Source organism: Nothoprocta perdicaria, unplaced genomic scaffold (assembly GCF_003342845.1).
Source record: "Nothoprocta perdicaria isolate Ctin4 unplaced genomic scaffold, notPer1 scaffold_86, whole genome shotgun sequence".
NCBI lineage: Eukaryota > Metazoa > Chordata > Aves > Tinamiformes > Tinamidae > Nothoprocta > Nothoprocta perdicaria.
In genome coordinates this window covers 1,742,329-1,767,301 of record NW_020456154.1, presented here as the reverse complement: position 1 = coordinate 1,767,301, position 24,973 = coordinate 1,742,329, and the positions used below count along the sequence as shown (strand labels likewise).

General features: G+C 39.9%; 1 protein-coding gene across 1 annotated transcript in view; it reads left to right on the top strand.

Annotated features, from left to right (window-relative positions):
* Positions 1-18,526, top strand: part of LARGE1 (LARGE xylosyl- and glucuronyltransferase 1) — a 260,231-nt gene extending 241,705 nt beyond the window's left edge. The window contains exons 13-16 of the mRNA XM_026052233.1: positions 2,208-2,486; positions 8,796-8,942; positions 12,544-12,739; positions 15,633-18,526. Coding sequence (XP_025908018.1) covers positions 2,208-2,486; positions 8,796-8,942; positions 12,544-12,739; positions 15,633-15,830 — 820 coding nt within the window. The 3' untranslated portion in view covers positions 15,831-18,526. The remainder of the gene's footprint in view (positions 1-2,207; positions 2,487-8,795; positions 8,943-12,543; positions 12,740-15,632) is intronic.
* The last annotated feature ends 6,447 nt before the right edge of the window (positions 18,527-24,973 follow it).

Here is a 24,973-nt window from a genome sequence, read left to right as displayed (position 1 = left end):
AACTCATAGTATTACAGAATTCCAGTAAAATTCCCGTGAATAGAATGGACCTTAGAAAAGAAAAGAAAAATGTGCCACCTAAATAATGATCTTATTGCAGTACTGCACAGTAGAGAGGGTATGTTGTTTTCCCTGGATTCCTTAAGAGATAATATTCCACAAAACTACTAACAAAAAATGACATTATTTGCTGAGGGTGTGCTTAGAAACTTGTAATTCTCAGTTTTATGGTCAGAAGAAATGGTTCTAAATGCCTACAGAGTGCAGATTATGGAACATCACCCAGGCCCTGTATCAAACTCACAGAAGTGGAGCTTGTCAGCAAGGAAGACACAGAAAAATAGAATATTCAGAAGAGAACTAAGCTGCCTAGCTGGAAACTTATACCAGCAGAACCCAGGTCCTACTTAACTATTGTGAAAATCTTTTCAGACATTATCAGGTGTGCCATTTAAATAAGTTATACACCATTTAAATAAGTTATGCATGCTATTTGTCCACTGCTTGGAGTCCTGTTTGGAGGCATTCTGCTGCATTCCTTTTGAGGCAGGTATTCCATGTATAATATAAAAGGTTGCCCTAAATCTGAGTGCTGATGAATTGGAATCTGCTGATTAATAAGTTTCCGCTGTGTTGGAAAAAGGCAAAAAGCATATACTTTATTTATTATCTGCACAATCTAAAGCCTAAAGCCTTCACATGCTTTTGAGATCCTTTTTATCGATTTGTGTTTCTAGTTCAGCTCTATGCTTCAAGCTGATAATAACCTTTGTTTCAATAATAGAAAAAAAGAAAATAATGTACCACATATAAACTAGTACACGTAATATCTCCTATCTAAGAAAAAATGATTATATCTTCTTGGATGTCATCAGGATCATTCAGCAACATTGTGGAAAAAAAAACTATTAATGTTAAATCAGAATTTGTGTTTGCTGGTATGACTATATCATCCCTTTTTGCTGCAAAGCTTAGAGAGATAGTAGAAAGCAGAAATTATTTTCTTTGATTACAATGATACAGAAAACTTTTTTTGTGTTCTGCATAAATATTAATAGGAAAAATGTGGATTTGAAAGGTAGAAAAGATAATCATGTTGCCTAGTCTGCTCTTCCTAATTTTTAATAGAATGTCTAGCTAGGCTGCATAGGTTCATTTCTCTTTACATGACTGAAGAGGGTTTGTTATCAGTCTTGATGTATTTTCAAGCAGTATATCTTAATCTCTAGCCAGTTCTGTATAAATTTGCCAAAATACACAAACTATTTTGACCAGACTGAATTTGATTTAACTTTATGTGAGATCTTTTGCTGTCTTTTTCATCAATAATGCTGTAAATTATGTGCATTTGAAAGTATATACATTGATGTGCTACTTTGTGAAGCATGAGTAGATACTGCTGTAACATACACAAATTAATATTTAAAAGGATGTTTCTATTGGAAATGTTTTATTTTTGTCTGTTTATACTTCATAGCCATGCAATGTCGTTTCTGTTTCTGTTGATGTTTCATCCTTTGCCCAAAACAGCACTTTTTGTTTTGGTCAATGCAAATGTTCTTATAACTCAGTATTCCCTTGACCCAGCTTCTAAGATCTGATTCACTGCTTTGCAAAAATTTGGGCAAGATTTCCTCAACAGTGGATGAAATGGTCTGAGGGTCTCTACACCATTCATCCTCCACAGACTTCTGGAAAGGCACAGTGGTGTGTCAGTGTGTGAGACCACCTTATTCTAAAGTGTGAGCTGGGCAACGAGGCGTTCTTAAGATTACAAGACCCCTGTCCTGTCAACCCACAAGGACAGATCCCTGCAACTGCTCAAAACTAACATCAGAAGGGAATTATCCTTTAGGGTTTTCTTGCTGTGTTGAGGATTTAGGCAGAGAAAGTGATGATGAATTCTTCTTGAATTTAGGTACTTATATTTTGTGTGTTTGTATCTGAACTGTAGTCACTGTAGACACCCTGGTATTCAGTGGAAAAAAAATAGCCATGGCTATGGTGCAGTGCATCTGTCCAGAAAGAAACATCGACTTAGATGAGATGAATTGCACTGTAGAAATGTTTATTGCTTTCCACAGGATATAGAGTGACCCCAATCTGTCTCGCTTAGATATAGATATCTGTATTTGATCAGATGAATCACAAGCAAAAAGTCCCAGGCAGGGAAATAGACTTTCCTTATTCTTCCCTTCTTCTTTCAGGCTCCAGATGCTTGAAGCCATCTGCAAACACTGGGAAGGTCCAATCAGCCTGGCCCTCTATCTCTCTGATGCAGAAGCTCAACAATTCCTGCGCTATGCCCAGGGCTCAGAAGTCCTCATGAGCCGCCACAATGTTGGATACCACATCGTGTACAAGGAGGGCCAGTTCTACCCCGTGAATCTTCTGCGCAACGTGGCCATGAAGCATATCAGCACCCCATACATGTTTCTTTCTGACATTGACTTCTTGCCCATGTATGGACTCTATGAGTACCTCAGGTAAGAAGACACTGGGGTGTTTCCTGCTGCCATCCAGTTTTCCAGCTATTCCAACACCCACACTTCTACCTCATTGCTGACACTTCTACCTCATTGCTGAAGCAATAAACTTTGACCAGGTCTGAAAGAGAGCCTATTAAAGAGAGGTCTGAAAGAGAGCCTATTAAACAGCTTCAATAAATATTTGATTTGACAGTGCCCAGCAAAGGAAAATAAATATTTTTGGAGTAGAAAAGGAGGCTGTAATTAGAAGTAAGGTAACACGGTTAAGGAAAAAAAGTCAGATCTAAATGTGAGCTCTCCTAGCTATCAGAGGAATTCTTTTGCAGCATCAGAGGAATCAGTTTGAAATCTGAGCTGGACTAAGCATTATTAAATGTGCAATAGCTTCCTATATTAGCAGAGATGTGAACCAGGCAGTTTCCCTAAACATCCCTGTTTCTCAGTGTTGGAGATGGAAGGAAGTGTACAAAACCTTACTGAACTAGCTGTCCCTATGACACACTGTTAATCCAGTTCTGTGTCTTGAAAATAGAGCGATAGTGTAATTTTCTCAATAATATGATTGCAAGGCCAGCACCTGTCAAGGCCAAATAATTAGTACAGGGAAAAGGGGGAAGAGTAACTTCAGTGTGAATTGTACCATAAAGACTGTGAGCTGTTTGGGCTGAGCCGCTGATCCATTAGCACAGTTTCTTTTAATAGAGACCTTTTCCCTCTTACAGAGGATGGTCATCTGAGGGCAAAGAATAGAGCAAGGAGGACTCCCTGTGGCCAGACAGGAGGATTTCATTTTCTTAAGCCGTTCCAGTTTTACTTTTCATCTCTGCTTAAGTTTGGCAAAAGGTTCCAGTGTGAGCTTGCCATGTAAGTGTTGCRTTAAGTGCATAGTACACTCCCACATTTCTGGAGTGTAAAGATAACTTCCTGTAGCATGAACCTGTAGACAAATTCCTTTGTTTCAAGCTATAGCTAAGTTTCTTCTTTCTCTCTCCTTCACCTCAAATGAAGACTTCACTGCYTTTCTTACTTTCTACAACCATATTCTGGGCCAAATTCACTCTGTTGTTTAAGGCTTTGGGGTTGAATAATATCATTTAAGTTATACACCATTGTGTCACCTTGTTTCTCACTTATTTTAGGTATATTTCTTCTTGGCTATGCTATGAGGACCACAAAAGAATTCTGTCCCTGCTACAGAGTAACTGTTTCAGGATGTGTATGGGGACTATTTTATTAGCTTTTCTGTTCATTTATGTTACTGCTGTATAGGGTACATTTGATCAGCTTGATGCTGGGCACAGTAAAGATCCCCTCTATTGATACTGACATGTATTAGCAAAAAACGTGACCTGTTCCTCCATGCTGCTTCACAGTGCACTGATGGGAGACAACACTTGAAAAGAGAAGACAGAATGATGTAGCACAATACACTTGAAACATTACAGCCATGGAAATTATTCTCAGGTGATGATAATGAATCTTAGACTAAATGAACAGTGGTGCCATCCATTGGTGTTGATCGGAAAGCAAACAGAAACTGAAAACTGAAAATTGTTGCATCTGAGACCTTGTGTGACTTTACAAGTCTTTTCGTGAGTCTCATATGCTTAAGTCTGATTGTGAGCCTCTGCTGCCCAGGAATATCAAAATTGCTAATATGCCAGTACTAGCTCTTTAAAAAGGAATTGGAATTTTGTGTGTGTGGACAGGAATCTTTTATAGCTGTTCAAGTAATGATTCTTTTTTCTGAGCAAATAGGGGGCCTATGAGATTATTTTAAATACTAATACCCTGTATCTTTCTGCATTGACTCTGCAGATAGCTAATTACTGCTATCTATCTGAATATTAGCAACTGTTCTTTAGAAAGGCAATTTTCATCTTCATTTTCACAGATAAAATAACTGTAAGCAAATAGAAATAGTGTGGTGTTCTAGCCATGGCTTTGTATAGGACAGGTCTTCACTTTTTACAGTTTTACATAGACTGTAAATGTTGGATCTGCAGACTATTCTAGGAGAGGAATTTTGAAAAACACTTTGACATATTGTTGTGCGTGAAGGGTTTTTGAAGAAGTTGTTTATAGTTAGTTGTCCCTCTGTGTATCTCTTACTGGCACTTAGATTGAGATTTTCCACAGCTGTTAAGTAAGGCCAYTTCTATGCTTTTAATCTCCATCAAAACCTGTTTCTATCCCACCTTATTCTTCTGTAAAGTGCACAAGGAAAGAAATGTGTYATTTAAAGATTCCTTGCTTACAAAACTCAGAGGCTTCTGTGGTCCCTGCTGAGTAGAAGCTCTTTGTCACCTTCAGTTATCAATTACTGAGGTCATCTTGTTACTGCCATGGACCTTTCTGATCACCATATGTAATGTTTGTGTGTCATCCTAAAGGTTCTTACAACCTTTAGGCAGTTTAGGACAGGCAGTTTTTCTATGGTATCTATAATTGCCACTGACCAGTAGCATTGAACTTCCTTCCTGATCCATTTATGTAAACTCTGCCCTTACAGTGATGCATTTAGCATGAATTGGGAACCTGTATCCAAGCTCTAGCCACAGGTTTTCTACCTTTCCTTTCCAGCCTTAATTGTGAAGTTGCTCTTTAGCATCTCAGCAAGAGATRAGCTCCATGTTCTGACTGCTAATTTTTATTTGTTGGACACATTCATAGGTTATGCATTCGCCATTTTTGCAGACAGAAAGAATGTTCTAACAATTTTGACACTGGACTGACAGCTCTTCTGATCTTAAAACAAGCTATGTGTGTGCTTGGTACATTGTTCTTGGACTAATCAATTAGCATCCAAATGATGAAAGTGAACTTAAATTAATAAATTGATTTTTTTTTCAGCTTCAAGGGTTTAGGATTACATTACTAAACTTTCTCTGTATGAGCTTTCCCATCCTCCAAAAAGGGGATGATACTGTCTGTTCACACAGGAAGAAGAATTATTTGTTAATTTTGAGGAAAGGAATGTGAAGATGAAAGGACTGATATCAGTGTACTGGAGATAGCTCAACCTCCAAGGAGATTCTTTTGGTTTAAGATTTCTTTTTTCCACACCTCACAAAAATAGGGTTTACAAGTAGATTAGAAAGTTAGTCCAACCTTCTGTGTGCAGAGTGACATGCATTAGGTCTGAACACAGAGATGCCTGGGAAACAGTTTCCCAGACAACACTAGTGAAGAGAAAGCTCTTCACAAAATCATATATCCTTGTTTTGGGAGTTGGGAAAAATGACAAATATGGAAGAATGAGCCATGAAACTATATTACTGAATCCAAAAAGTGGTTCTCACAAGGGTAARACATTAAACATTTTTCCCAATGCTGGTTTGCAAAATAACCAAATGTGTTATTGGTTTTATATTTCACCTGTCTTTCAACACTTACAGTAGAAATTTTCCTCTTCCACACATTACAGAATCAATCAACACCTTCCATCAAACACGAAAAAGATCACCCCACAGGAAACAAAAAACAAAGTTGTTTCTCATAGGAGGTTAGATTGTAATTATGATGGTGACWCTAGAAAACTAATCTCTGAAAAATATTTGATTGATACTGAGAATGTGAAGTGAAAGGCAAGAATAGGCAAAAGCCTTAGCCTTACTGGGTTGGCTCATGTTGTTTATCTATGGGACTTAAGATAGGCCCTTTACTTACAAGCAAGTAAGGATCAAAAACATCAAAAGCAGTATGTTCTGTGCTATCCTGCAGTCATCGCTGTCCTCACGGATTCCTTCTTCCGCTTACTTTAGTCCCGTATGTAATCTGGCCCTCATCAAAAGCTGTTCTGCTTGGAGATCCATGCCACTGGAGTTCTTGACTGAGCCTGTCTCAAGCCTCAGCTCAATTACAGTGAAACCCTCCACTTTGGCCATAATAGGATCCCCCCTCAGATGCTCACATATTTCTTGAAATTATTTCTGCATAGATTATCCCACTATGTTATTGCATCTTTGAAATACCTTTGAAATACTGATTCTATGGGATTGGCTGCAACCACCACAAGCTTCTTGTTTTCAGATATCAGCTTCTCTCCATGTACTTGTCGTTTCATCCTGACTTTTGATTATGATAGTGATTTCAGCCTCATGTGTCTGCCTGTTCATGCTTCTTTTCACTTTTGTTCTTAAGAGTACTGTCTTCTGCTCTTTCCAACATCCACTTATGTCATTGATACCGATATTAGATCTGCAGTTGATAAAGGTGGGGAGCATGTAGCAAAGATTATAGATATCTACATCACTGTTTGTTTGTATCCAGTATCTTACAAAACAAGTCACGCCGAACACTGGTTTCACCACAGGTTACTCCACTTGACAGTCTCTGCTGTTACCCTTGCTTGATACCCACACCTACTTGAGCTTTATCCTATATCAGACTGTGAGGTTTTGTGGGCAGCATTGTTTTCAACCCTTTGTAAACTGCCAAGTGCAGTGGGACCTTGATTTTTGCTGGGACTTTTGAGCTTTTTGTCATCAGACAGAAAGAGAGCAATAGTCATAGAACAAAGCAGCTATTTCCTTTGTGTCACTGCAAACATCACCTGAAGATGCATAGCTCAAATTTGACAGTTTGAACAGAGTCCAGAAAACCAAAGACATTGTCAGAGAAATTATATTAGCATGCAGGGCTTGCAAGAAGGTGAGAAGGGGAAGAACCATTAGGAATGTCATCAAGACTGGATGCTGACACTGCTCAGTGATTCGGGAAGGTTGAGGAGGCAGATTGTGAAGGAGTCATCTATTTACACTCCGATATCTTGCCCATTAGTGACGGTGAGGGAAAAGATACCAAGAAAGTACAGAAACATTTGTAATAAGAAGCTGTTAAAATCCTTCAGTTGTGAAAAGTTCATTGGAATGTAGCAGTGGTTCTTAAAACAATGCAAACTTTCCAATAAGTCACCGAGAACAGATTCGTTTTATAGAATAGGACTGGTATGAATTCTCTAAAATTCTAATTTTATTAGATAACCCTGTTCTTCTCTGATGGCAATAGAAATGAATTCTAGGTATTCTAGACCTGGAAAAGCACTTTTTAGTGTTATGATTGCAATCCCAATTTCTTCATTTTAAAGGCTGTAGAAAATTTGTAGTTCTTCAGCATTATTCTTGATTGCTTGTTGCAGTGACATAAAAGTCAAGGACAGTGAACCCTATTAAGGTGAACTGATTTTGGCAGAGAGAAAGAGAGAGAGAGAGACTTCTCATATGATATATGAAAATAATGAAAGGAAAACCAAGACAGAGCTATTTCTAGTGGCAAGCATAGTAAGATTCAGTCTCGCAGTGGAAAAGTAACATCACTTTCTTCTTTCTGGGTTTTAGTTTGCTAGGAAAGAAAAGACTGAATACCTGTGGCAGGTTTAAGGTTGTGCATAACATTGCTAAGCTGTTGTTCTGCAGCAGTCACCCCAAGGCCCCTGTCTAGAAAAAGGCCCTGTTGTGTGAAGCACAGAGTGCACCCACACACTCTGTGACAGTTTCAGCACTGAGCAGGTCACAGCAGAAGAAGGCAAAGAGCAAGGACCTCCGTGCACCCTCAGCTCTGCTCTGCACAGACCAGCCTCTGCCCTGTGTACAGCKCTGAGCACAGWTGAGCTCCAGTCTCCAAGCACTGTRGCAGGTGTGAATAATAACAGTAATAAACTTCCATTAGTTTACATTTTTGCTAATTTGCATCACGTCCTATTGCAATTCCTCTGTGCCTTGAACAAGGACTGACCAGTGAGGCATCCAGTGTTTGTGTGGACAACTGGCTGGTCCATAGTGAGTTTGTACTTACCTCTCAGTGATGTAAAGCAGAGGGAAAAGGGAATTATGATGGCCCAGAAAGCACAGACAAGGGCTGGGCTAACGTGTAGCTACACTGCCSAGTTCCTGCTCTTGTAAAGTCCCCCCTGAGTTCTGCATAAATCCCTCTTTTTGTTAGAGCTATCGTTGTCTGGGCAGCACTTTCATGTAATCTGTAGTAAAATAAACAGATCTGACTGTGTTTCTTTTATAGGACTCTCTTAGAGGAGAGTAATAGATCGTTTCTGTGGACATGTAGGTAGCATTGATCACTCAAGCACACCTCAGACATCATGCTCTTTTTGAAAACTATTATACTTCTTGTTCTTAAAGCAGTAGATTAAAATAGAGGAAAATACAAGGCAAACCAGGGAAAAAAATGTGAGCCACAGTCGCATTTACAATATGAAACCACTCTTTCTATATCTTCTTTTCTTGAAAAGTCAAATAATTTGCTCAAGTTGAAATTTGCTGACTTGTATTTGTTGCTTCTCTCCGCCAGGAAGTCCGTCATTCAGTTAGACTTGGCCAACACCAAGAAAGCTCTGATCGTTCCTGCCTTTGAGACTCTACGCTATCGCCTCTCCTTCCCCAAGTCAAAAGCAGAGCTGCTTTCTATGTTGGACATGGGAACTCTCTTCACATTCAGGTAGCAGAAAGTGTTTTTCTTGTACCTGTGGTAATTAACTCTAAAGATTTATTTTATTGTTCTATGAATATTTGATTTCTCTCTCTTAGCTAGCTAGCTCCATTAAGAAATGTGTTTGATTTTCCCTCCTCCCTTTCACAGAGAAACAACRAACAGCATCATGTGGATACATTCCATCTGTAAGCTCAGTATTTTGTCTAGTAGTGTACTGCTCTTCAAAAGGACTTCAGTTGCTCAATTGTATTTATTTTATTTTCATTATTTTTTATTGTGCTGCAAAATCAGGCGAGACCATTACATTCCTGTGCATGTAATTTGCTTTGTGGGCTGCCAAGTACTATCAAGGTAGCTGTGTCATTCAGGTGTTTACAAATAATTTCTTTCTGTTCATTGGTTCACTTCATTACTGACTCTTTGGAAAACAAAGAATGCAAGCTTGTYGTGTATCTTTTAAAGTATGAAACAGCTGCTTAAAGTTTCTCAATGCAGGAACAAAACACTGTGCTCTGACTTTAAAGAAGCCAGGAACACCTGAACTTGGAGCTCTTTTCTGAAGCAGTCTCTTTTTGGGGCTGTGAGCAAGTCACTTCCATTATCTGCCACAGATTAATTAGTTTTAAAATGTGACTATCAAGCATTAACTGTCTGTTGGGTGTATGGTAAGGTATGATTAGTAGATGTTTTTAAACATCATAGTGATGGAAGGAAAATAATATGGCCTTATGGTATTGCACCAGAAAGAGCGTAGGAAACTTGGTTCTCTTCTCAGCTCTTCTACTGCTGTGCTGGGAGATGGTATGAAAATTACTTTGCTATCTTATGTCTTTGTTCCTAAACTGTGAAAGGCAGGTAATAATGTCCACCTGTCCTTGTATAGTATTTTGAGATCTAGAGATAAAAACAGCTTTAAAAATGCTAGTTATTATCTATAAACAAAGGAGCTCTTTACTGCCTCTCCCATCCTTGCCTTACCTTTGAGCTTTTCTCACCCTGCGTCCATTCCCTGAATCCTACCCTCTCTCCTTGCAGCAGACACCCTTCCTTCCACCCCGTGGTAACAGGCAGCCTGTGTGATGCTGCAGACAATAACTCTAGACACTACTTCTACCAGGGCCTGCCTTGAAAGATAAACCTGAGGTGGTTCAGACGCTGGAAAGGCATATGCTGCTCTGGAAAATTATCCAGGACTACTAAGAGAGCAAGCCTCTTCCCCTCTCCACTTATTCTTTAACAGCAGGAAAAAAGTACAGATTAAGAAGAGACTTGCTGATAGAAAAAGAAAATATTTCTCCTGTAGTTGAAAAAAAAATCCTTCTAGTGGAAGATAGCACCCTAAGGTTTTTACTTCTGATGTTACACTCCACCAACAATCAAATTTTCAACCTGCACAGCAGTGGTCTTCAACCACAGATTTGATCTTGAAATTATACAGCATATTGGCTTGTTACGTATGTACACAGGCTGATTTGCAGGTCCTTTCCCAAGTCTCACTCAGGTGAAACTCTCTTTAACATCAGTGGGAGTTTTACCAGAGCAGGATTAAATAAGAATTGAAGGAGGGGAGGTCTGTAGTTGGTTTGCATGTTAATGTGGGACATTTTTTACAACTCCTTCCCTGGCTTGCTTTGGCTCCTTTTCTGTGCTCAAATCTATCAACAGCCACGTAGCAGCTGCGATCTGGGCTGAGAATTCCCACCTGCACTTTCAAGGTGCAGGTTTAATAACACAGCAATTGGAGGCTGAGCTGGTGGGAGTGAGCTGGAAGGAAGGCTGCTGTGACAGTGATTGCTGCGAGTGCCCGCAGCATCCCTGTCGCTCACACCACATGGCAGATTACGATCTTTCCCTCAGTGAAATTGCTTTTGTCACCTCTTTTCATGGTGACCTTCTCTGCCTCTGGGCAGCTAAGAAGTACAAACCAGCTCTCAATTGCATCCCCCAGTCACCACCGAAAGAAGGAAAAAAGAAAACATGTGAGCATCTGTGGCTGGCAAGGTAAACTGTGTGGAAACTCTCCTTGGCAGCGGGACTGCTTTCAGGCACAAGGAAAACTGCGGTTGGTAGAAGATGCATYTGATTGAGAAAACATAATCAGCAACTGATTAAGTAATTAATTGATTGCATCTACAATCCAGCAAAATGCTTCAGCATCTGAAAACAGAACAAGGAAGGCTTTTATTTCACTAAATCATTTTCTTACTCAAACATGAAGCTTGTAGGGAAAAGGCAGGGAGCAAAAACATTCTGAAAAGAATAAAGAATCACTTYTGGTATCTTTGGCAAGGTTTGCATTTTAAATGTTATTAAAAGAAGTAGTAAATGTAGAAAATAAGACAAAACTTCCACAAGCCAGATACCTGAAAGTGATGCAACCTTGCTACAATTTAGGAATGCAGCCTTCAAATGAACGTAAATTACTTGGGTCCCAAGTGCTATCCTGATAACTCTGTCTGTCTGTGCATCCGCTTAACAGAGAGAGTCAGAGAAGCTGAACACYGTTCTGTTTTTCTGGTTATAAGTTACACAAATATACAGCCAAAGTGTAACCTCCTAGGTGGTGGTGTTTACCGCTCTGTTTCGAGCAGTGGAGGCTTGCAATGATACCAGAATTGCTGGAGTTGGAATGTTGTCTTTTGTCCTCATTCTCTAAATAATTAATGATTAAATCCCTTCACTTTTAGCACCTGAGTCATCCCTGTGATTTCAACGTGCCTTACCTTACATATGAGCAGGRTGTTTGATTTTCTTCTGTTACACATCCCAGAGCATTGTAATACAACTGGCTGCTATGCCTTTGTTTCGTTATTTAATCTATGAGTCTGCAGAAAGAGCCTGTCTCATTGATTTTTGGGAAGGTGTAAGAAGAGTAAGTGGGCGAGAGAATCGTTGACCCTGACATTGATGGGGTCGATTCAAGCTGGGCTTGGGAAGGACCTGCTGCAGTCTAAATAGGTTTAACRAACTATAAAAGGATTTTTTTCTGTAAACCAGATTGATTATCTTACTTGGGATCACACAGGCACTCCCCACAATGTGAAAAGTACAGCAGAAAGCCTTTATGTAGCATTTTAGTTATTAGCTTAATTAGACATTTTGGCTCTTACCATAATAACAGTAATTAATAAAAAGGAACATCTATCCARAGCTGCAGGTGTTTCTCATAAAAATTATAAAATTACATATCAAGCAGACCATGAATGTTGCTGTGGTGGAGAAATAGCTAGTTCTCAGGGGCCTTATCGGAGCTGCAGAATTTCATACTGATTTTGGAGCACTGCTGCAGCCACTTGGCTCCTAGGAAAGAGACACAGCACTTGTCAAAGCAGACAAACTGTCCGTGTACTTTGTAATTGTTTCTCACAGTAGCATTAGTTTTAGGTACCTTTTTCACACTTCACCAACTACATGTGCTTAAGCATTGAGCACGTAGAGGATCTCAGAAGTCTGTTGGAAATAGTCCTAGAAATTGCTTCTAATGTGGACTGCAAACTAATGTCCTTATTTTTGACCATTCTGTCTAGCAAGTAACTTCTTGTAGCCTTGCCAAGATGCCTGCTATTTAATTGCTTCCCCGTGYCCTTGTCATTAATGTCTGTTGAAGGTATCACGTCTGGACAAAAGGGCACGCGCCAACGAACTTTGCCAAGTGGCGCACAGCCACCACCCCGTACCGCGTCGAGTGGGAAGCAGACTTCGAGCCATACGTCGTCGTGAGGAAGGACTGCCCTGAGTACGACAGGCGGTTTGTTGGATTTGGCTGGAACAAAGTGGCTCACATCATGGAGCTGGATGCACAGGTGAGGAGACAGCTTCTTCGTACCTCACCAAGGGGCAGCAGAGTAGTTAAATACATTCTTGTTTTGTAGAATAGGTTCACACTTTGCATCATGAAATTGCTCCTTTGGCCTTACTGAACTCTTTCATGAGTACTCTTTGAGTTGGAAGTACCCAGTTTAGTACTTGTCAATCAAGGAGAACAGTTTCTGAGTGAGTTAATTTATCAGTGCTGAGAAATCTGTTGTCTCRGGGTGGAACTATTCATGTTGTGCACTCCACTTCCCCAGCAGTGTGCCCCAGTATTGCAGTACTTGCTAGCAATCTCATCACCTACTAAGGGAGCTGTAGAGTTAGCTGGAAGTTTCTTCGTTACACAGACTTTGGTCAGTCCTAAGTGCCAATCTAGAATTCAAAAAAATCAATCTTAAACTGAACCAAAGGCTAGCATCTTCATTTACTGGYCTGGGTTTACAGAGTACCTCTGCAAACTCAAGGACATTACATTTACGTGATCTCTGACTGTGGGGCAGATCCTAAAGGATCCAGATACCTTATCTTGGGCTTTGCCTCATGCATCTGTGACTCTAGGATGGAGCTGCTTAGCACAATATATAAGAAGATCCAAGGAAACCTAGAAAGTCTGAGACYGGCATCAATACATATAATATTACATGGTCACTTTGGGCTGGCTGTCACTCACCTTTGTTTGTAAAAGGACATTCCAAGTGAATCTTCACCTACTTATGTTGAGGGAAAAAAAGATTGCAGAATAAACAAAAAATCTATATTATCCTCAATTATAATATTTTGCTCTGCTATGGCACTTTAATTTTTCCAGTGCACTTTCCAAACACTAATCAAAGTGGAGAGTGCCAGGATAATTATTTATGATTTGTTCATCTGGGTAGCACAGCTTACCTTTCCAGTGGCTGCTCTCATCTAGCACTCACAGTKTAACTGTGAGTTTATTCGGAGTCTGTTTTGCCCAGCTTATGGTCTTATACAGAAGAGTTCAGAAGATTTTTTTTTAATTATAGCAGCTATTTTAATTAGCCATTGATTTGGAACTGATGCTGAGAGATGGCTTTTCTCAGCTTTTTGGTCTTAAAACTGCCCTGGTACGGAAAGAAATAGGCTTGCTGGGGTAGTCTCTTACAGAACCTCACTCTGGAGATGTGGAGTTGCACACCTACCTTCCCCATGACAGCTGGAAATACCAGGAGCATTCCCCATGCCAGCTCAGAATCCACTGTACTGCCCTGTCATGTTGCTCTGTATTCCTTGAAATAGATTAAGATAGGCCCGTAATTGGGACTTGTTTAGTCTGACTTCAAACTATGTCCTTTTTTTTTTTTTTTTTTTTTTTTGGTATTTTGATCCTTCTCCTGAATTCTGACCTCTATGGCTGACCACTCCATAAATGAATGGGGAGGATTTGGGATAAATGTGACAACACCTCCTCCCACTAAAGAGGGAACACTGCCATGAGGTTGCTCAGGGCAGTGAGCACCCTGAGCACCCTCATGGCATCGCTCTGCTCCAAGGAGTCCCCGGCTGGCTCCATTATCCATAAGCAGGAAGAGCAGCTGCTGAACTGAGCTATTTCACTGCTCCTCACGACTCCAGCATCTGTCAGAGGGTTGCGTGAGGCTCCGTTACAGGGGGCTCTCCTTCAGAGCAGCCATGAGTGCAGAGATAATCGTGATTGCTATTCGGGGGGCATGCAGGTGTCCACTGAACTGAGTGCCGTACAAATACATAGATAACGGCATCTCTGTCTGAAGAATTTATAGCCTGAGAGACAAGGACAGAAGTTCCAGCTAGTACATTGCTTTCTGAAGCGACTTTCCTTATAGTAGAGATGGGCCATTCAGAAACCCTGCCCCATTCTTTCAGCGACTGTGGAAAAGACTTTGAGAGGAATATATCTTATTCTGTGGGTTCAGCTCTAGATGTTATATAGCTGTGGAGACGTGTTATGCATTTTGTTSCTGATCTGCTCTCCTCGCAGTACCACATCATCCTTCGATTCTGTGTTTGGTTCCCCATTAGTTCTAAATCTCTTCCAGCTAAAGGAATTCTGCGTGCAAGGATCACCTTATTTTGCCCTTACTGTATGTGTGGCATCCGAAGCCAAAGCTCACAGAGGCCCTTTCCCAAGTACAACAGCACTACCACTTGACACCAAGATTTACCACTCCAGCACTATCCAGTAGTGTACAGGGACTCCCGTAATGAGAAAGGAGCAGCCATAAAGCTGCATCTGYACCTGCCTGTCTAACATGTACTGCTGTTTCATAGGCGTCTCTGGAGTAGCACTGCAGTCTTAGCTGCTTCATTTCCAGCAGTATTGTTCAGAGTTGGTTTCTAACATCATCATGACCCAGCAGTTTTGAATCCCTTCCACCTTTATCAGGTTTTGTAAGGTGAAGAGAGATATACACATGAGAGCACTCTTGTTCTCATTCACATTACAAGTGTGTTCTTACCCATATATTTCTTTATAGCAATATGCAGAATATTTTGCCTTTGTGCTGCAGATACTCTACATCTTTGCAGAAGTTCCTTAATCTACAAATAACTGGAGCTGGCAAAGCAGAAGTTGGGCAGTGTTTCTTTTAAAACCAGCATGCTCTGGAGGAGCTCTGTAGCTGCTTCTTCACTACCCACTTATAGCATCTTGATTGAAGAGGCAATGCAACAACTGTAGTAAAGACTTCTCAGGACCACAAAAATCTGACTTCAGAGGGATCAAAGATTTTTGTCATTTTCATCCCATCCAAACTCAGACTGCTGTAACTATAGCTTATTCCAAAACCTAGAATAAGATAAATTATAGGGTCAAAAGCATGCATTTGCATGTGTGCTTGAAGTTCACGATTTCTGCACTTACAACTGGTCTTTCTTCCGTAGGAGTACGAGTTCACAGTGCTGCCCAATGCCTACATGATCCACATGCCGCATGCCCCCAGCTTTGACATCACCAAGTTTCGCTCCAACAAGCAATACCGCATCTGTCTCAAGACCCTGAAGGAGGAATTTCAACAGGATATGTCACGGCACTACGGCTTTGCAGCTCTCAAATATCTCACGGCAGAGAACAACAGCTAGCACAACAGAGCCCATTTATGGGAATCAAAGACACCGAAGGGAGGAGCCACTTTGTGTTTGAAGACCAGTCTTCAAACTTTGAACTGAGAAATACTTTCTGTTTTTATATCATACCGGGCAATTCTAACAGTAGAGATTGGAAGTGACATGTCTTCAGACTATGCTCATTAGCCCCTTCCCTGATTTCCCTGGGCCTTTTAGCTTTAGCATTCGTGAGATGTGAATGAGAGAGGCCAGCCACGATCCTGCTATGCCACAGGAGATGGGGAATGGGAACGGGCTGGAAATGCTGTTCTCTTAACTGCAAAGACAAGTCTTCAGAATATAGGATTTCATGTTGCTATTTAATAATTTGACATGCTTTTTATCTGTAAAGGAAGATCTTCGGGTCGCTGTCCTGTGAATTTCACATCTGCACTGCTCCAAAAGGAACTTTCACCTGTGAACTTTTGCAGTGGCCCCGTKAACATGGATGACCTTGTTAAAGCAGGATGAGCCAAAAGTCTGAATTAGCCTTGAAACTTGAGGGGACGCTTATACAATACTGCACTGTAGAGAAGGTGTGTTACTGGTTTAGGTGTGTACATGATATCTGTTGGTCTTTTATGCTCAAATTAATTCTGTTTTATCAGGAAAATCCTCTATGCCCTACCTGGCCATTTCCCCATCCTAAATGCCATTCCTTTCCTTGCCAAGGAAATGTCACCCTTGTGTTCTTTTCCATCTTCAGTTCTAGTAGTCCAGTAAAGGAGAACAATAGTTATGCCAGAATGTGAACAAAACTTGTTAGCATAAGGTCTKTTTTCACCTAAGCAACTTGTTCATGTGTGTCTTTTAAAATAAAAGGCCTGGTTGTAACTCTTTTATCTTTTTTAGGCAAGAATTGGATTTTCCATAGAAGACATTTTGTAAAATTCTCCTGTAGATGCTTTCAGTGCATGTCCATCCGTGAAGGCCTCAGGCCTTGGGATTTAAGTGGACTTCTTTGCTGAACAGGGAATATAAACATGGCAAGTAGTAGCCTGGGTGCTGTCCTGCCTGCGACAAGGTCTCAGAACTACTTCGTTAAAGGAGTTTATAAATAAAAGGAGCAGAACTGCTAAGAAAAAACTCCCCATTCGAGGGTGAGAAGAGAATGTTTTGGGAATCTGAGTGTGAATGTTTGCTTGAATGTGCAATGGTCAAGTTCACAACATCGATATACACAGGAGTATTCTGGAGGGTGGACAGGAAACCTAACAAGCAAAACACAGAAAACAAGACACTGGACTTTTTACCATTTTCTTTATTCTTCAATATTAATGTTGTGTTTACATTGGATAAGGAGATGATGGTTTAATGCACTACCCCGTTCAGGGATACTTGTAATTTCTGTTGCAATGTTAATAGAGAAAGCAGAAATGACTCAATGAGAAACGTGTCTCTCTCCCTACCCCAGACCCTCGCACAGACCGTACTTGCCAATACCACTGACTTGGCTGTTAAATGAATCCATGTTGCATTCTGCTCCATTTATTTATTCCATTTTGTTTTTCAGCCACTAGATCTTCTATTTTCTCTCCACCTCATCCCTCTAGAGCTTGGTTTTATTTCTAACCTGACATTTTGCCAGCGCTTTCTGTTACAGTGGAAACCACGCAGTTAAGCGAGTCATTTAAACTCCAAATATCAGTTCATCATGCTGTGCATATATAAGAAAAGCCAAAAAAGGCAACATCTTTGACAGGAAATAAAAAGGGGTGGGAAACTATGTGTAATTGTTACATTTTCCCCTGTGAATTTTGGCTATATTTGAATATATCACTGCATAATTTTCCAAAGTACTTTTATTCTGTTCTTAATGGTTTCATTTAAAGATTTGCATAAAAAACTGTGAAGGGCTGTGAAGAAGTGAAATGACTGCTCAGTCCTGACTAGGTTATATTAAATTAAAAAAAAAGAAGAAGAAGAAGAAACAAAAGCAAAATCTTAACTCCCCAGATCCCATTATCACTCCCTGTTAAGAGCCCAAGTTGGTGTAACTGTTGCAAATGAGAAAAACTCTGCAGYACAAAGTCCTGTTGATCGTATAATGTGAAGGAAGAGATCAAAAGCTTATCCTAAAAGGGACTGAACACCGGCTGTACCCACATAAAAGCTTCAGTGCAACCACCGCTAAGTATTAGATATACATAAAACTTTCATTTCCACATGTACTTCTGTCCTTGGTTTAACAGTGTTGGCCAGAGATGGGGGAGCTTGCCCTGCAACAGCTTAACCTGTAGCACGGACATGTACATCACTGAGGTGTATCTTTACCAACACTAACCTTATCCTCTCCTCGATGCTCATGGGATGGGGACGGGGGAGCAGGGAAGTATTTATTTGCTTCTTTCCTGTATGTGCAACAAGTTTGGGGACCTCCCAAATGATAGGCTTAGGTGGGCTGACTGGTTTAACCAGCTCAAAGGTTGCTAGTAATTTCAAGAAGCCTCTTCTTTTCATTATAGACACCGTGTGACTTGTATCTGTCATGTCATGTTTGTCTACRTGCTTCATAATTTGAGAGGAACAGGGGATGGTTTTTAGTACCAATTTCAGTCAAAGCAAATTAGATTTACTTGCCTGTCTCTAACTGCCAGGACTCCTGCAACACCATGAAAAAAGAAATAGAAATAGCAAAAATCTAACCCAGTTGCAACCCTGACTGTCTTCCAGGCCTCTGCTATAGCAAATGTTAGAAACTTCTGTTACCTAATTCTCAGATTTCTCCTGAACTCTCAAGAAATATCAGATAAACATGGTAACTTAATGCCTTTCATTTATTGATTTGTTCCATCAACCTCTCTCTTGAGTCTTCAGTCTATGACCTCCCCTTATCTTTGTTATTTGGAAGTGCAAGTCTCATTTAAATATCACTCCARTACCCTCTCTGGTGAAGACTGATGCAAATAAATCATTTAGATTCTTGCCAATGTCCATATTGTCTTTAATTATTACCTCTACTTACTGTTTGGGGTGGCCTACCAGTTTTCTCAAGTTTTCTGGTTTTGATGTACTGAACATATGTGTGTTTTCAGTTTTAACTTTCTCCTGTTTTCTTTTCACATTCCTCTTACCTTGCTCAGTCTCCATCCTCACTATTACATATCTTTCTTACAGCTTTAAAGTTTTGATTTCTGTTCTCTGAAGGTTTTTTCTGAAAAACTTCTGAAATTTACAGTTGAATCATACCAGCATTTCCTTGTCCTTCTTTTTTGTTTATCTAGGGGAGTACCATTACTATTTTGCTGCTCATAACCATTTTGAATCTGAAGATTTATTTTTAGGGCTTCTGATTGTTCTTTTAAAAGGAAAAAAGGGTGTTTTTTTTGTTTTTTTTTTTTTTTTAATTTTTGTATCTAATTTAACCCAATGAGGTTTAGAGGGGCTGATTTTTTTAAAAAAAAAAGCTATATTTTTAATCTTTTAAAATTAATCTCCTAGTCAGGAGATCAGAAATAAAGTCCTACAGAATTCTTGCAGTCTTCTAATTTGGGATCCTACCTTGACACATTCTGTTCCATGTCTCCCTTCTCCTCTCCCAAAAATGTTACCTCACTCGAATCACCTGAATCTTGGCAGCTCACTGAGCCTCATCCAGCACCAGACTCTGAAGAGTGTATTTCCAAATTCAGTGTCCCATCACCTTCTGACATCCTACCATGTTTCACCCGTAATTACTATTTCAAATAATGCTGGCAGGTGCCTGATCCTCCTTTTTTTTTTTTTTTTTTCCTACTTCTCTCTTCGATATAAAAATGCTCTTTGATTTAAGTTTTATCTAAAGTACTTACCTTTATTTAATTCCTTGTTGTAACCTTCTAATATGCATCCATAATTTAGCACTATCATCACAATATGTACCTTCAAATGTCTGGCTGTAATTTCCATCTTGTCACTTTTCTGGCTAAAAGTTATCAAATCTTTGCCTACCTGACAGCCCTAAAAAATGCCTTTGTTTATCTTGAATAGTCYTTAGTATCTACCACATTTTTTTCCAAGTTCTACTTTCAGTTATTCCTTCCAACCTTGCYAGTTTTCTTTGTGAGCAATTGGTTTCCATTTGCAATTTGTGATTTTTATTTCATTTGTAATCATCATCATGGACTCAATGGCATAAAGGAATTAGCAGCAGTACCTGCAGTTCCACCACATAGTTTGTTTTTAGTTTGAATATCAAATATGCTCACATTATTTCTGAAGTGCTGATTTTTAACCTGATAGGCTTTATGTGGTTTGTATGTTAAATCATAAACTGAATTTTCCTTGTACTGCWACAAGCGAGGGCACTTTGTAGTGCTATTTGCAGTAGTTTTTGCAGCAAAGCAACTTAGAGGGAAAAGCTCAAAAACCTTGTCAGGATTGTATCTAGTGTTTCTCTCCATAGGGGAAAATAAGGCCCTAGCACAGCTGAGCCATCCATTTTACAAATGCCTTGCACAAAACACATTGCACATTATTTTCTAGTAGGTATGATCGTACATCGTCCAATTAAATATGAAAAATTTATTTTTAATGTTCTCATTTTTACATGCAATTCTATCCAGAAGATAATGTGTTTCCTTCTGTATCTTGCCAGTTTTCCCCATTACTGCAGTCTGCCTAATAGCCCCATCTGTTTTGGGATGAGAAAGATTAATGACCACCAGCACAGGGAGTCCTGGCAAATCAGCAGAGATATTACTCAGGGATTGCACAAGACATCCCTTCCTGCTCTGCTAGATTCTGTACGGGTGTTCCTCAGGCTTCAGCACAGCATTAGGAGATCGTGGCAAGCTCAGCAAGTGGGGTAAGCATCATTTTTTATGGACTTCAACAAGACCTAATGTGTTAGATGGTGACTSTGCACAAAAAAAAACAATGTATTGTTGTTAGCTCAAAGAATATTTCAATTTTAGAAAAAGCAGCTAAGTTTCTGCATCTCCAATAAACGAGACCGGAACAAATAAGTTACTAGTAGGCAAACAGCCAATAAACTATTATTTCCAATTATAGTATTGGAGATGCAGAAACATTGATGGGTAAATGAAGTAATTTTTGCAAGAGGAATTCAAAATATACATTTAGGCTAGGTGTACATCCAAACAGGTGAATTGAAGATTGTTTGAAGATTTTTACTTTGGGTTACAATTTGGGAAAACTTCTGGTTGTGTATACCGAATTTGTAAATGATAGGAAATGCTAGGAAATTGTGGAAACATGAATGTGGATTCAGAAATACCCAGCTTTCATAGGGACTTGTTTTCACTGATAGATGCACATCATGCTGCAAAAGATTTGCAAACTAGAATGACTTTTACTCATTCTGCACTACAGTTTCAGTTCTAAGGAAGGGAACAGTCTCCTGGCTACCACCTAATGCTTCAGTAAAATGAAAATGTCCTAAACCTCTGCAAACTGAACATGGTTCATGGAAAATCACTTTGCAGTTGGCAAAGGGTTTGTTTGAGGTCCAGAGTTCTTTGTCGCTAGATACCAGCTTGCAGCCCAAAYGAAATAGTTCAGACTTTGGCCTGATTCTCTGATGAGCCACATAGACACCACCCTCACCTGGTATATTCAAGAAGTGCAGGATTAAAGTTATCCCGGACCTGTGACATTTCAATTTTAAACAGTGGCCTGTGTGGCCCACCTGTACTAGATTAAGTTGTAGAATTTGTGAAAGGCAGCACCGGGACTAAACCACCCTCAGTGCAACGATCTCTAATCAATTTTGATTCTTTCAGTTCCCATGTTGCTTCTCTGGTGATCTTAAAAAAAAAAATTGTTTTCGTAACAGTATCAGTATGAATCCAGTCTTTTTAAGATTGTCTCCCACCTTAAATTAACACCTGGGTCAATGGTTGGGGCAAAGCTTGAGATGCAAGTTTCATAGATTTTTGTGTTGTTTGGCTTTGTTTTGTTTTGTTTTGCCTGTGGATCAGTTGTTCCAGCAGTGCTCTCCAATGATGCAGTAAGAAAAGGAAAACTTATCCAGGGCTCCTTGATCTGTGAACTCTTCACCTGTCCAGGCAGAACTAAATACCAGCAGCAGGATGGAAGCAGCACTTCTGTCTGCTTTGAATATTTTTTTGAGATGGCAATAGTGATTTTAGTATTAAATCTGTTATTCTAACAGATTTTGCTGAGCTTTTCTGCATTTTAGATATATACTCACAGGAGGTGACAGAGACCTCTTGTTGAGATGGGACTCAACAGCTTGCAGGTTCAGGAGCAGGACRTATGTGTATTTCACACCTTGACCTATGTTTTTAAATTATATTGGCAGCAATTAATCCAGTCGGCTTGAAACCCGGTGTTCAGGCTGAGCAGCAAGTTTCTACTGTCTGTGTTGTGTAAGAGAACAGATAAATGAACAAAATGAAGTTCTTAGCATCAAAGAATATTGTTTGTTCTGGTTCGCATGGCTCATGGAGAAGTTTTCACAGTTAGGGTTATTTGAAGTACCACAAAGGCACTCTGAAAAGAGCAATGAATTCTGGAAAGAGCCACAAGGATTAGCCTTCATGGCCATTTATCAGTGCAGATTATTCACCAGGTTAACCTAATGGGTTTCATCATGAAAGCAGATAATAGAGGCCCTCTCATCTTCTTTCTGATTACATTTAATAGAGCAAAATAAATGCATGTAATAAACACAACTCTCTGAATCAGATCACCTAGGACCCAAATACTTTATAAGTGATTCTGCTGCTTTCATTGCCATTTTCATATATGAAACTAACAGAGTTTGCAAAATTTCTTTTTTTATTGTTTTCTTAAGCTGATACTGCTTTCTTCTGCATCAATCAAAATTGCAAATATTACCGTGTTTTCTGATGGAAAGAGTAGAACTGAGGGGCTGCTGAGGTGACCTCAGCATTGCTCTGTTAAGAGATGGCATTTCTTCTTGCCTRGAGGATTGTGCATTGCCTTTGTGCTGTCATTGCTTTTATTTCTGTCTTAGCAAAGTCTCTTCTTGTAAGTATGAAGGACCACTGGCTTATCCTGTCGTATTGGGTGACTTCATTACTAATGCAATAATGACACATTTTGTATCTGACATGGTACCTGGGCCTTCACACAAGCTTATTCTGCCAGTTTTTCCTGTTTCAATTTTAAAGTCTAAATCTGAGAGGAAATTGAGCATGTCAAGGCTGTAAGAATGGGATCTCTGTGTTTTATTTTGTAATGTACTTATATTTAAATGGTTTTGTCCATATGCTTAGCTATGCCTCTGTACATATCTTTCAGAAAATTATTGTTTTGAGAGAAGGATTATCACTGTCAGTAATCCAAGRGGGTAAAGAGCAGTATTTGTAATGATAGGTAACTTACTTAGACCATATATTTTTGCACAAATTTCTACAATATCCACAAATTAGTACAATGTCTGTAAAGTTCAGTTTGAGGAGCGTTTTTCAGGCAGCCCATCCTAAAGTGGACACTTTTTCCATTGTTACCATTCTGGTCTACTCCTAATCCATCCTTATAACAACCTTAAATCACGGAATCATAGAATGGYTGAGGTTGGAAGGGACCTCTAGAGATCATCTAGTCCAACCCCCTGCTCCAGCAGGGACACCCRGAGCACGGGGCACAGGGTGGCATCCAGGCAGGTTGGGAAGATCTCCAGAGAAGGAGACTCCACAACTTCCCTGAGCAAATGGGTGGAGGTTGGAAGGTATTTTAAAGACATTAGAGACATTTTCCATGATCTTGAAAAGTGGTTATGAAGGTATCGCTCCATTGCTGGGTCCATAAAAATAGTAAGAACTCATTAAAAAAAAAAAAAGGGAGAGGGGAGGGGTAGCTGTGGAAGATGACAGGGACAGGTCTTTCATATGTTTAATGGCAAAAAGCAGAAAGGTGCTCAGTGACACATCACTACAACGCGGTAGGTGCGTGAAATGGTGATGGCAATTATGTGCTACAATAGAAGAACTGATGCCAAGGGGAGCTGACACGAGTCACTCGGTCTTAGGTCATAGGTTTTGCTTGCCTCGCTCTGTGTTCATTGCCTTTCACAAGGTGTATTTCCCTCTCGACCATCACTAACYATCTTGACAAGTCTGAATGCACTCGGCTGCAACCACCCCAGTGCCTGGGCTACACACCTGGATCATAGCTGGACCTGGAAACCTGTTTGAGAGCTACCAAAACCCACCTACTCATGTGGGATTGTGAGCATCAAAATACCCAGAAAACTAAGCGCTAAGCACATCAGAGCTGCACATGCAAAATTAGCTAACAAACCTAAAAACAATGATTTATACAATAAAAAAAAAAAAAAGAAAATCCACATGTAAGTGGACCATCCAGGGAAGAGGKATGATCTGTGGGCTCTGAAGATGCAATACATGTGGTGACTGCTTGTGCAAACAGCCAGGGAGATGCCCATTTTCCAGATAAAGCCATAAGCTCCATGATGGTTGTTATAATATGATGGTGGGCATTGCTTTTGCGAGGTTCATTGTGTCACTTTGCCACTGAGRGACTTCTTTGCAAGCGGCAGCAGCACTTTTCCAATGTATTTTTCCAAAAGGACAGGTAAGGAACCTGTAGGAAAGAGGGAAGAGCCCCACCCTGCCATTTGTCTTGCTTTTTAAGATATCAACGTCACCTCATTTACCTTCTCAAGGGGGAAAACAGGAATGTCCTAACATTTAAGGTAAGCCGGRCATCAAAAAAGGCTTGTCATTTTTTGGCAAGGTACTGAAGGGTTGTGAATTGTAACATCAGCACCCGGTCCTACACTACCCTTGTGATAGTTCAAGAGGACTTGATGTGCTTCTGCGTGAACTAATACTGAACACTTCTGTTCCTGCTTCTCTCCCCAGGTTGGGGAGAGATTCCTTACACAATATTTCAGGGAAGAAGAAAGAAAATATTCCTTTTTTTTTTTTTTTTTTTTTTCCCCTCAAGCACCTTCCCCCCTCCAGGGTTGTTAGAATAAGCAACTTGCATTCAACACAAACCACTTAGTTTACATGTATGCTTCAGTCCACATGTAAGTTTTCTAGATGATGGTTTTACTGGGGAAAATGCTGTTAAGACTGTGTGTGCAAAATAAATGGCTTGTAAATACAAAAATGACAACAACAAAAAAAAGTTAATTTTCAGTTGTGCAATAAAATTGTGAA